The 13203-nt window shown below is 49.6% G+C and overlaps 1 protein-coding gene across 1 annotated transcript; it reads right to left on the minus strand.

Moving 5' to 3' along the window:
* Positions 1–283: 283 nt before the first annotated feature.
* LOC139615340 (cerebellar degeneration-related protein 2-like) lies at positions 284–9646 on the minus strand. The gene is made up of 6 exons (XM_071473210.1): positions 8705–9646; positions 4212–4324; positions 3609–3757; positions 3361–3525; positions 3084–3291; positions 284–2896 (listed from the first exon to the last, which is right to left on the minus strand). The coding sequence occupies exons 1-6, from the start codon at positions 8781–8783 to the stop codon at positions 2129–2131; spliced, it is 1482 nt and encodes a 493-aa protein (XP_071329311.1). The 5' UTR covers positions 8784–9646; the 3' UTR covers positions 284–2128.
* Between the last annotated feature and the right edge of the window lie 3557 nt (positions 9647–13203).

A 13203-nucleotide genomic window follows, 5' to 3' on the forward strand; every position in this document is an offset into this window, starting at 1 on the left:
CCGACACCAGCAGCTTCGCTGCAGCTCGGAGGTGCTGGTCCCTGAGATGAGGGAAGCGGTGTTCAGTAAATCATGTTTTCAGTCGTGAATCCTGTGGGTTATTGAGTCGGAAACGGGTGAAGCTGCAGTTTAACCTGTGTCAGCACGTTCACTGAAAAGTTTATTTCATTCTTGTGTTGTTCACTCGTTCATGTCTTTAATGTGTAAATTATTTCAGTCACAGTAAAGTTTGTCCTAACAAGTGAGAAACGGTGTTATGAAGTGAAGAAAACCACACAGGATGCATGATGTCGATGCTTTATTGACAGGGTCTTGTTCAATAATGACAGAACTAACACCAGACCAGACTAACTGTGATGCCAGTATCTTATTAACTGATAATACACATGGAAATGAAGTGAACTCAATTTGTTTATTCTGACATATGTTAGTGACATATAGGCACTGGAAAGTTAAAAAATACGAAGAAACATTCACATAAATAAATACACAGGTACAGTTTAATATTAGCTCATCTAAATATGCAGGAGATGAGGCGTCAGACCTTTTCAAGAGCAACAGGGAAGACATGACAGAAACCCCAGGTTCCTCCAGCAGACAGGAGCACTGGGCTCCAGAGGGGTTTCTCTCTGTCCTCAGAAAGACATCCACAGAGCCTGTCAGCTGAGCCTCGAGAACCCTGCCAGCTTCATTACACAGGACGCAAAAGAGTAGCTGCAATAACATTCATAATAACAAAGGTTCATACATAGAGGTTACCCAGAAAAAGGCATAGGTATCGTATACTGTGAAAAAAGGTGCAATATATTTGCAGGTTAGTTGTGTAGTTAGCTAAGACTGCTAGGTGTTAGAAAAGCCCTGGGTTGAAGCCTTACACTGGTCACACTTCTAGTGTCTGTCAGCTGTAAAGGAAATCGTCCCAGCACTGGAATAAAACACTGCAACATCTTTTCACCACCTTAAACGTCCCTGTCTTTAATAAACGTTCATGTGACCTCAGGCGATGGCTTTTTTCTGACAACAGTTTCCAGGCAGAAACACTTCTACAGAACATGGTGCAGAAACATCATGTTTTATCTGCCAACAGACCGTCTGCTCCAGGTTTTATCATCGTGCTTTTATTTATTATTACATGTATTTATAGTGTTCATAATGCCCAGAAAACTATCTGCACAGATTTGCAGCTTTTAGCCTGAACCTAACACTGTAGCTATGACTCAGGTCTGTGAGTGGGTTTATTTTGAAGTGTGCAGACCCTCCTCAGCCCTCAGTGACTTTAACACAGTCCTGAAGAACCTGTGCTAAAGTCATCAACTACATCTTCAACATCTCACTGACGAGATCGAAATCACTTCTGTCTGTTTACCAAACAGGAAGCTACAGGAGCCAGTTAGCTTAGCTTAGCTTAGCTTAGCACAAAGGTCAGAGGCGGGGCAAACGGAGGGCCTGGCTCTGTTCAAAGGTGGTAAAGTGCATCTACCAGGACCTACCGGTTACTCAGGGGTTAAAGTGGGATTTGGCAGGTGGGGGAACCCTAATATACTATAGTTAAACATCCAGCTGTTTTACTGCGTTGCAGCAGTGCGGAAGGTAAATAAAGTGAGAGGGGGCAGACTCAGACACAACACCAGGTCGTTCTGGATCGTTCTGGATCATTCCAGCCCACTTCCAGCTGTCAGGGTTTAGCCAAGACATAGTTTGGTACATACATGGAAACAACTGGTCACTGTCGACAGTCTTTGTGCTAAGCTAGGCTAACTGGCAGTTTACCGTTCAGCCCCAACAGCAGAATCAATCTTCTCATCAAACTCTGAGAGAAGCAGATAAACATATTTCAGTCCCTGAGTCCTGAGAGGATCCTCTCTGTCTCACTGAGCTCCATCATAATTAACTGGACTGCTGCAGCGGTGATGTGTCTCAGGTGTCTCAGGTGTGTTACCGTGGTTACAGTGAGCCTGGATAAACACTAAAGGATCTGGGGGCGGGACCTGATGTGTGGTTAACATGAAGGTTGAACGTTGATCTCATGCAGCCTCAGTTGAACTGAACTCTACTGAATCTGGTTCCCTCTACGAGAACGTTTACACCAAACTACTCAGACATCACATGACCATCCTCCCTCCCTCCATCAGTGTTTACTGGACTTGCTGGACTTCCCAGACTTTCCCGCTTTAGAGGCTTTGGTAGCTTTGATGTCCATCTTGGTCTTCTGGATTCGAGAGAAGATCTCCTTGAAGAGGGCCTTGTACTCCGGTGTGTTCTGTCCCAGACGTTTATCCACCGCCTCCACCTGCTTGCTGATGCTCTCAATGGCCTCAGGCGTGGAGGGCGACTGGGCGGGGGTCGGAGGCGGCACCGGAGTGGGGCCCATGGCGCAGTCTTTCATTGACGGGTCTCGGGAGACCGGCCGGGAAGTCTGGACCTCAGCGTGACACAGGCTCTCCTCGTGGCGCCGACACTTCCCCAGCAGCTCCTCGTATTTCTCCAGTAAGGCGTGGTACTGCTCATCCACCTCCCGCAGGATGGACATCCCCCTCTTCCTCACACTGTTGGCGTGGAGGGCGTAGCTGCCCCTCCTGCGGCCGGACGCATCCCGTGCCACGATGGTGTTGAGCGCTGTGTCGCTGCAGCTTTTTCTCACGGGGCTGGACTCAGGTAACGCCTCACCTCCACCACCCCCTCCACCTTCAGGCTGCCCGCTCGTACCTCCTCCCGTCTGCCCTACCTCCACCTCCAGGAAGGTGTCGGTCTCCGGGGTGCTGTTGAGGACGGTCTGGGTGAGAGCCACGCCGTCATCCTCGCTGCTCAGCAGGAAGGTCCGAGCTCGACGCAGCTGCTGCAGCTCCTGCAGCTCCACCTCCAGCTCCCGCACCCGGGCCTGGCAGTCCTCAGCATCCTGGGAGCAAAGACACGACGACAACGACAACAGCTCATCAGGTTCCACACAGACCCGAGCTGTCAGCTGATGTTTCTCATGTGTTGTGCTGTGTTGTGTATTCGTATGTGTGTGTGTGTGTGTGAGTGTTTCCTGTGAAGGACCATGAGTCACTGACAGGATCATGTGACCCATCACTGAGACCGACCTGCAGCCGTGTCTGCAGCCGTGAGAACTCAGCCAGCAGGAGGTTGCACTCCCTCTCCACCCCCTCTCTGCGGCCGCGCTCGGAGCGGACGGCGGCTCTCAGGGCCGACACCGCCTCCCTCAGGTGCTGGTTCTCCTCTTCGTACGGTTGAGGCTTCACGTCTGTGGAGAAGCTCTCCGCTCTGCCCACCACAAACTCGTCCTCGTACCTGGAGAAAAGACTCACACCTGTAGCTCATCTCTTACAGACAGCCCCCCCCCTCAGTAGACTGTGGTACCTGGGCGCCGTGCAGAGCTCCCTCAGACACGGGAACGTGTGGATGGTCTTGCGTCGCTCCCTCTTCTCCCTCCGGACTCGCAGCTGCTCCATGGAGCGAAGCTGCTCCACCTGACCTGAGAGAGACTCCACCTGGGTCTGCAGAGCCTCGATGGTCCCTGTTAACCTGGACCAGGAGGAGGAGGAGATGTTTAGGGAGTGAAGGAGGAGGAGGAAGCAGGAGAGGAAGGAGAAGTCCCGCCCCTTCACCTCTCTATCTTCTGCTGCGAGGCCTTGCTGTCCGTCACCAGAGTGTGGTTGGTGCGCTCCAGCTCCCTGGCGGTCCCGTCCAGCTGCTCGTACACTTTGGCGTGCTGCTCGTTCATGTCCCGGAGAACCTCCAGCTGCTTCGACAGGTACTGACACACACACACACACGTTTTCTGCTCTGACATCACTGTCAGCTGTGAGTGTCCAATCAGCTACCTCCAGTCATTAATGTCATCAATTATTGATTATTCAGTAGGATAATCGTCCTTGTTTAATCTACTGATTCACAATTTACTAATTGTTAATTGATTTTTTCAACATCTCAGCTTCAGGTTCATTTATATGTTTATATTAAACATATTTAAATTTCCCTTATTCTTTTTCTGAAGGTTTGTTTCTGGAGATCATGTGATATGATCGAAAACCTCGGAGCAGCCACTAAATGGACTTAATTTACAAAGTCAGAATTTGTTGTCGTGTCATCAATATTAAAAATATGAATTAGTAAATGAAACCTTCAGGTAAACCACAGATTAAAGGCACGCTCCCTCACCTCCTCTTTATGACCTGATTGGACATATGATTTCACTTCCTGGTTCTCACCTCGATCTCCTGCACCTGCTCCTCATTAGTGATGTACATCTGCTGCAGGGAGTCCTCCAGCTCCTTGTTCCTCTCCAGCAGAGTCTTCCCCAGCTCTGCGGCCAGGTGCAGGTCTGCAGATCAGAGACAGAAGAAGAAGTCGGACAGGAAGAAGAGCTGCTGTCAGGATCACTACAGCTCAGGTGAGGTAAGAACAGGGTTCATCACACCACCTCATTCTGGACCGTGTCAGGCCCAGAGTCAGAGCAGGACCACAGGGACCTCCTCCTCCTCCTCCTCCTCCTCCTCCTCTCTCACTGAGCTCAGGATATGATGGAGGCAGATTTATATTTAACATGACATTGAGTTTTATCTGCTCCTCCACAGTTCGATGAGTCTGTCACGTCCTCCTCTCTCTGACTCAGCAGGACGGACGACCTCACCTGTTGGTCTGAGTCAGAGTCGGATCAAACAGCTGATGCAGGTGGAGGCCTCAGCTCCTGACCTGTTTCCAGCTGCCGTCAAATCAGTGATTTCAGCTGATCCCTCCTGTCATGTTACTGTCTATAGTCTTTTTCAGCCACCACCTGTTCTGAAGCCACGCCCCTCCTCCACCTGGACACCTGTCCTCACTTCCTGTCAACACATTGACCAAAAGCAGCTTTAATGAGGCGACCTGTATGATTCACCTGAACAGTGGATCACAGCAGTGAGATCGTCACATCATCATATTCATGCCATCTTACACCGTCAGAGCGCTCCCCTCTACAGTGGGCGGTGCTGTCACCCACTGCTGGTCCTTGGAGCCAGAAGTGACCATATTTGGACGAGAGGGTGGATCTGACCACATGGATCTGGAGCCCACCAACACTGGTGCCACTGCTAACGCGGTTAGCTTCCATAAATCAAGGTAAACTGTAAGTGTTGAAGTAATCTCAGCAGGTGACTGTGGACATGTCCACATCTGGCAGATATCACATGACAGCAGTCACCTTGTGATGTCACTGTAGCTGACGGTGATATGTGTGACCCACATACAGCAACTTGCAATAGCATGAAATCATCTGCAAGTTGTGAGTGGCAGCTCTTCATATATATTCTACATATCTGTTAAACATAACGTCCCCACGAGTTCTGCTCTGTGAAGATTATTGAAGTCTGTTATGAGCCAGAAACACAGAAACAGAAGAACATGTTGATTTCAGTAGCAGCTCTTTGCAGTTTAAATGCGTCATGTTGCTGCAGGTTTATAACCTTCAGCCATGTTTAAGCTCGATCCACATATTATTTTTTTTTAAGATATTTTTTGGGGCATTTTTTGCCTTTATTGACAGTAGAGAGTGACAGGAAAGGGGCGGAGAGGGGGGGAAGGAGTCGGGCCGGTCGGGAGTCGAACCGGCGCTTACCTGCCGAGCGCATCCGCTCATGTGGTACGCGCCCTAACCACTCCGCCATCGGGCCGCCCCAATCGATCCACATATTTAACAGATCAGATTCAGACTGAAGACACAAATCTACACCTGCCTCTAAACCTCAGTTCTGGATCACACAGGTCTTCACTTTGTAGACACAGACCCACAGGTGACCTGAGGACACTTCATGTCCCGTAGTCAAAGACACACACAGCTACAGTTTATATGTGCTGTCAAAGGATAATTTCTTCCTCCCAACACCACGCGAGTCTGTGGATTTGGCTGCTGAGCCTCACACACATAAATAAAGTTATATCAACTGAGTTTTTGAGCAAAAACTAGTTTAAATATTCAGAGTCAATAATTCTGACATGGTCAAAATGTGTCCAACACATCTTAAAAAATACAACATTTCTGACATGAATATGAAAACAGTCAGTTCAGTGTGGAACATAAATGATCCGTGGTTCCATCAACTCGTATTCAAATGTGTCTGAGAGCAGATTTAGTGAAAACTGTAGCACGAAGCCAGTTCACGTCTGTCCCATACAGCAGAGTTACTGTTAGTTAAGTGTTAACAGACATGTTATTACTGATGTTAATATTAATGTTAATCTTAACAAAGATGTTGATGGTGGTTTCACTCCTCCATGTTTGCTCTCAGCAGACGTCCGTCTCTCTCTGGACTAAACCCTGTCAGAGCTCAGACTGATCCTTCATGACGACAGAGTCCTGGAGCACAAAGACTCTCTCTCTCTCTCTCTCTCTCTCTCTCTCTCTCTCTCTCTCTCTCTCTGAAGGACTCGTGGCTTCCTGTAAGGTCACATGACTGAGGATGAGCTCAGAGCACTGACATCCTCTCTGCTCCATCAGACACATGAAGACACTGCTCTCTTCTGCAGCCATTTTGACTTGAGTCCTCTGCTGTCCTCTTCACTGTCTCCCACAGAAACAAAGGCTGAGGATCTATTTTTATCCTCAGACACATCAGCACCTCCTCAGCCAGAGGAGGTGAAGCCTCACAGTGAGTTGGCAGGAGGTGAAGTCAGAGCTGCAGAGGACGAGACGACTGACGAGGCGTTTTCATAAAAATATGGAAAGAGTTTCACATAATGTTTACTTGAAGACAGATGTTCAGACTGACAGTGAGTCATACGATGGTTTAATGAAACATATGTAACATGAAACACATCATTACATGGTTCCTGTGTCTGCTGATATAAACTTTATGTGTTTGTCATTGTTGTCAGTTTATATCTCATATTGACACAGTTTCCATGGTAACGATGCAGCTGTAGAGTCCAGGTGAGTGTGACTGTGAACTGAACATCTGTAAACACGAGTGTGTGTGACAGTAACTGACTGTGTGTATAATTATCACACTGTGTCAGTGTGTGTTTGTGTAGTTAGTGACAGAACCACTGACCATGTGACCTGTTAGTTACTGGTTAGTTAACAACTAGTAATATGATCAGTGTCCTCTGATCCTGTATCTGTTGGTGAGTCTGGGCAGATGTTGGGCTTGAGGCTCCTCTGAGTCTGACCACTCTGGAAGATGAAGCCGATTCCAGGTCCAACAGAAACACAGTGAAACGCTCACTGGCTCAGGACTGAACATCTGGATCCTTCTGAGCAGCTGCTGTTACTCCGAGACTGAACATATTCTAACAAAAAGAAGACGACTGACAGACTGTGAATCAGAGTCTCTGCAGGTGTGACAGGTTCATGTATGATGGAGCCTCACAGAGCAGGTGGAGAGACAGAGACTCCACCTGCTGAGCTCCAACAACCAATCAACAGATCAGTGACTCACAAAGACTAACTGTGTCTCTACAGCTGATGGTCATTAATGAGGATTTTACTCCAGTGGTTTGGTCAACACATCGAGCTGAGCTTCTGTCTGTTGCCTAAAATGAAGGTAAACTTTGACCTCTACTGTCCTGAGCATCAAAATTCACCGTACACCTCCGTCTGATTTTCTTCCCTGACACTGTTCATATGACAGCCTGTCTGAGGCTGGACGTCACTCTGAGGAAACACCCTGAAATAATCAATAACCTCTGGATCATAAAACCTCCATCAGGTTCCTCTGTCTCCAGAACCTCAACATGTTTCATCCACCAAGCAGATACTAATTCTGTCAATTGACTAATCAATCAATCTATTGACTAGTAGTCGCAGAACTATGAGCCTGGTTACCCCCTGTTTAAAGCCTGGTGTTACAGCCTGGTTGCAGCCTTGTTGCAGCCTGATAACAGCCTGGTTGCAGCCTGATAACAGCCTGGTTACAGCCTGATAACAGCCTGATAACAGCCTGATAACAGCCTGGTTGCAGCCTGATAACAGCCTGATAACAGCCTGGTTGCAGCCTGGTTGCAGCCTGATAACAGCCTGATAACAGCCTGGTTGCAGCCTGATAACAGCCTGATAACAGCCTGATAACAGCCTGGTTGCAGCCTGGTTGCAGCCTGGTTGCAGCCTGATAACAGCCTGGTTGCAGCCTGGTTGCAGCCTGATAACAGCCTGATAACAGCCTGGTTGCAGCCTGGTTGCAGCCTGATAACAGCCTGGTTGCAGCCTGGTTACAGCCTGGTTGCAGCCTGGTTGCAGCCTGGTTGCAGCCTGATAACAGCCTGGTTGCAGCCTGATAACAGCCTGATAACAGCCTGATAACAGCCTGGTTGCAGCCTGGTTGCAGCCTGGTTGCAGCCTGATAACAGCCTGATAACAGCCTGGTTGCAGCCTGGTTGCAGCCTGATAACAGCCTGATAACAGCCTGATAACAGCCTGGTTGCAGCCTGGTTGCAGCCTGGTTGCAGCCTGATAACAGCCTGATAACAGCCTGGTTGCAGCCTGGTTGCAGCCTGATAACAGCCTGATAACAGCCTGATAACAGCCTGGTTGCAGCCTGGTTGCAGCCTGATAACAGCCTGATAACAGCCTGGTTGCAGCCTGCTTGCAGCCTGGTTACAGCCTGATAACAGCCTGATAACAGCCTGATAACAGCCTGGTTGCAGCCTGGTTGCAGCCTGGTTGCAGCCCTACATGTTGACAGTCTTTGTTAGGCGGAGCCCGCTGCCGACAGGGAGCACGGGGACTTACCCTGCTCCAGGTCCTGCTGGTCGTACCACGGCTCTTCCTCTTCGGTCACGAACTCCTCCATCCTCCCTGAGCGGAGCATGGGTCACCCCTTCTTCCTGGACCCGGGAAAACCGCAGACTCGGGCCTGGGTGTGTGAACAATAGAGCTCCAGCCGGCGGCTCCTCCAGAGGACAGCCGCACAGGCTGTTTTCACACAGGAGTGTTGTGTAGTGTTGTGTTGTGTAGTGTTGTGTTGTGGCTGTACGCGTTTCCTCCTTCTTTCCTCTCCTCTGTGTTTCCTCGGTCACTCCCACCTCTCGGTCTTACACCCCACCCCGCCCGGCACCGGCCCATCCCGGTGCTCAGACCCGCGGCTGCTGCTGCAGAGGATCCTCAGACGTGGCAGCGCTTCCTTCTCTCCTCCTGATGCCTTCAAGTGCTGCTCGGAAATCTTCAACGTTACAGTTTTGTTTTCTAGCTTTGAGCCAAGTGCGCCCTCTAGCTCTCTATACACGTGAAGACCGCAGGACGCCGCTGGCTCAGACACATTCATGACAAAGAGAAAGCTTTAGAGGGAACCAGGTGATATATGATGAAACTAACATTTCAGATGGTACCTGAACGCTGCATCAGCTCAGGCTGGGCTCCAGAGACCTGGGTTCAGTCTCTGACAACACTGTTAACAACATGAGTCCTCTGAACACAACATGAGGCGCTCATGGGTGGGAAGCCGTTGAGGGACCATGTTCTCGTTGACTTTGAGGACTGTGTTTAGAGTCTCACAGTGAAGGAACCGGCTCCACCGGGTTCAGGGACACCGGCCTGACGCTGGGCCTTCAGGGCTCAACGCGCTGATGCTGAGTCCGTCTTTAAAGCTCAGCACGTTTCAGGACGAGGTCACAGCCTTGGCAGGAGCCAAGGTCATCTACTGTACCAGCTCCCCTGCTCCTGCTCCTCCTCCTGCTCCTGCTCCTGCTCCTCCTCCACACGCCTGCTCTACATAAACCACACCTGCTCCTGCTCCTGCTCCTCCTCCTGCTCCTGCTCCTCCTCCTGCTCCTCCTCCTGCTCCTGCTCCTGCTCCTCCTGCTCCTGCTCCTCCTCCACACACCTGCTCTACATAAACCACACCTGCTCCTGCTCCTGCTCCTCCTCCTGCTCCTGCTCCTCCTCCACACGCCTGCTCTACATAAACCACACCTGCTCCTGCTCCTGCTCCTCCTCCTGCTCCTGCTCCTGCTCCTGCTCCTCCTCCACACACCTGCTCCTTCCATCTAAAATCATTCATGTTTGTCTCCTCTTGTCGTCACTATGTAATGCTACCTGCTAATGCTAATGCTAATTGTTGGTAAATGTGTGCAGCTGGTTCAGCAGCTACAATAACATGTTTGTCTACAGAGTTTTTTTAATGTCAACCAGGAAGTGTCTGATTGAATATGATTAGATCATAAGTCATGTGACGTGTGAGTGTCTGACTGTTGCTCTGTGATGTGATGATGAGTAGTTCGGTCCTGAAACAGCAGGTACAGGAGCTGCGGTGACATTATCCTGACTCTGCTGCTCCAGACAGTGTGATGTGTGATTACACCACCGGAGGGCGAACTGGTGTCGCACAGGACGCAACCACATCCTTCTGATGTCTGAATGAAGCGGTGTGGGCCCCCCTGTGGATTAGTAACATCACAGAGTAACATCAGAGCAATCTTCTGATCTGATCTGAGTCGGAGATGAAGACAGTTGAACCAGACTCTGTGTTTGACTCCTCAGCTCCCTCTTTAGAAGCCCACAGGTTCTCCTGCTTCACCAGCTCACTGAGGGAGAACCACAACACAACATGTTCTCAGACCCAGACACACAAAACAGTCTGTTGTTCAGACAGAGAAACACAGAGAGGGGCCAATTTTTTTCTATATTATCAATATTTGTAAAATGTGTTTGTGTGTTGTGTGATGTGTGTTTGTGAGTTTGTGAGTTTGTGAGTTGTGTGAACTCACAGCTGATCAGCTCTCTGTGTCCGTCTGGGTCTGGATCAGGGGTCAGAGGGTGAAGGTGAGTCTGAGGAAGACTCCCTCACAGGACAACGGCTCGATGTGACTCACAAACCACTGACCCTGTTCTTCAGTGATATACTCACACACACACACACACACACACACACACACACACACACAGTCGTCTGATCTGAGGTGGATTTACACTGAGGACCTTCAGTGACAGTGGGTGACACACACTCACGCACACTGACTCTACAGAACATGTTTCTAATACACAACACCAGGTTCCAGCTACAGTCACTTACCATTGCTTTTGTAACATTGTTGGTTTGTGTTAACATTGTGTTACAGTTCAGCAGACTGAAGTCAACACAGTCACAAGTTACTTTCAGTTACTTTTATTGTGTCCCAGGTTTGAACAGGTTTGTTTCTTCCTGTGTTTGGGTCCAACCTGCAGGGGTAAAAGAGTGTTGTGTGAGTTCTTGGTGTTGCTGTGTGGGACAGGCTGTGGTTCCGGCTGCAGCAGGTTACCTGTGAACACCTTCCCTTCATTTAATCTGTCATTGGTTCGTTTACTGAGTCATTATTTTGTCTTTTTGTTTTGGTGTCATTAAGCTTGAGTCTCATGTGAGAGCACTGTAAATATGAAAATTCCCCTCTGAGAAACCACCACGTCTGCTGAGTCTGCCTACCTACCACCTCCCATGACCTTTGACCCAGACTGTTCTCCACCCTCAGTGGCTGACCCTCGGAGGACAGATATAAAGGTTCCTGGTCCTGGGTCAGTGATGATGAGCTGAGGAGATAACAGTGTGAAGACAGAGTTAATTCACTACAATTAACTGAATCAACAGTTGGTGATGTCATGAAAAAACATTTGAAGCAGTTTTAATAAATATGTTTAATTATCATTTGACTCAGTTCACCTCAGTTCTATGTAGCATGTTAGTGTCTTTCAGCTCAGTGTTTTGGTCCCAGTCCACAGCTTGGGTCACTGTCATGATGTGGTTTTTGTCTCTGATCTTGACCCACTGAACCACCTGACCCTCAGAGGTCAACCGCCAACTAACAGCTAACTAGTGAATATAACTAACGAGCGTTTAGCAGCTAAAGAACCAGATGGTGCAGAGACAGTGTGATGAATGCTAATGCTAATGCTAACAGTTAGCTGACATGTCTTCCATAGTGACTCCACGAGGTTCACGTCAGTGTTGTGTCTGTGTCACTGACCTGAACATCAGATTTGTGTGGTCACCAGGTACACAACTGTGTGTGTGTGTCTGCTAACACATGTATGGTTCAACATCACCAGAGGAACACACTCCAGAGGAACCAGAGGAACACACTCCAGAGGAACCAGAGGAACACACACCAGAGGAACCAGAGGAACACACACCAGAGGAACACACTCCAGAGGAACCAGAGGAACACACACCAGAGGAACCAGAGGAACACACTCCAGAGGAACCAGAGGAACACACACCAGAGGAACACACTCCAGAGGAACACACACCAGAGGAACCAGAGGAACACACTCCAGAGGAACCAGAGGAACACACTCCAGAGGAACCAGAGGAACACACTCCAGAGGAACCAGAGGAACACACACCAGAGGAACCAGAGGAACACACACCAGAGGAACACACTCCAGAGGAACCAGAGGAACACACTCCAGAGGAACCAGAGGAACACACTCCAGAGGAACCAGAGGAACACACACCAGAGGAACCAGAGGAACACACACCAGAGGAACACACTCCAGAGGAACCAGAGGAACACACACCAGAGGAACCAGAGGAACACACTCCAGAGGAACCAGAGGAACACACACCAGAGGAACACACTCCAGAGGAACACACACCAGAGGAACCAGAGGAACACACTCCAGAGGAACCAGAGGAACACACACCAGAGGAACCAGAGGAACACACTCCAGAGGAACCAGAGGAACACACACCAGAGGAACCAGAGGAACACACACCACAGGAACCAGAGGAACACACACCAGAGGAACACACTCCAGAGGAACCAGAGGAACACACACCACAGGAACCAGAGGAACACACACCACAGGAACCAGAGGAACACACTCCAGAGGAACCAGAGGAACACACACCACAGGAACCAGAGGAACACACTCCAGAGGAACACACTCCAGAGGAACACACACCAGAGGAACACACACCACAGGAACCAGAGGAACACACTCCAGAGGAACCAGAGGAACACACACCAGAGGAACACACACCACAGGAACCAGAGGAACACACTCCAGAGGAACCAGAGGAACACACACCACAGGAACCAGAGGAACACACACCAGAGGAACACACTCCAGAGGAACACACACCAGAGGAACCAGAGGAACACACTCCAGAGGAACCAGAGGAACACACACCAGAGGAACCAGAGGAACACACTCCAGAGGAACCAGAGGAACACACACCAGAGGAACCAGAGGAACACACACCACAGGAACCAGAGGAACACACACCAGAGGAACACACTCCAGAGGAACCAGAGGAA

Source organism: Trachinotus anak, unplaced genomic scaffold (assembly GCF_046630095.1).
Source record: "Trachinotus anak isolate AG129_WGS33_773 ecotype Australia unplaced genomic scaffold, CSIRO_AGI_Tana_v1 ptg000048l, whole genome shotgun sequence".
Lineage (NCBI taxonomy): Eukaryota > Metazoa > Chordata > Actinopteri > Carangiformes > Carangidae > Trachinotus > Trachinotus anak.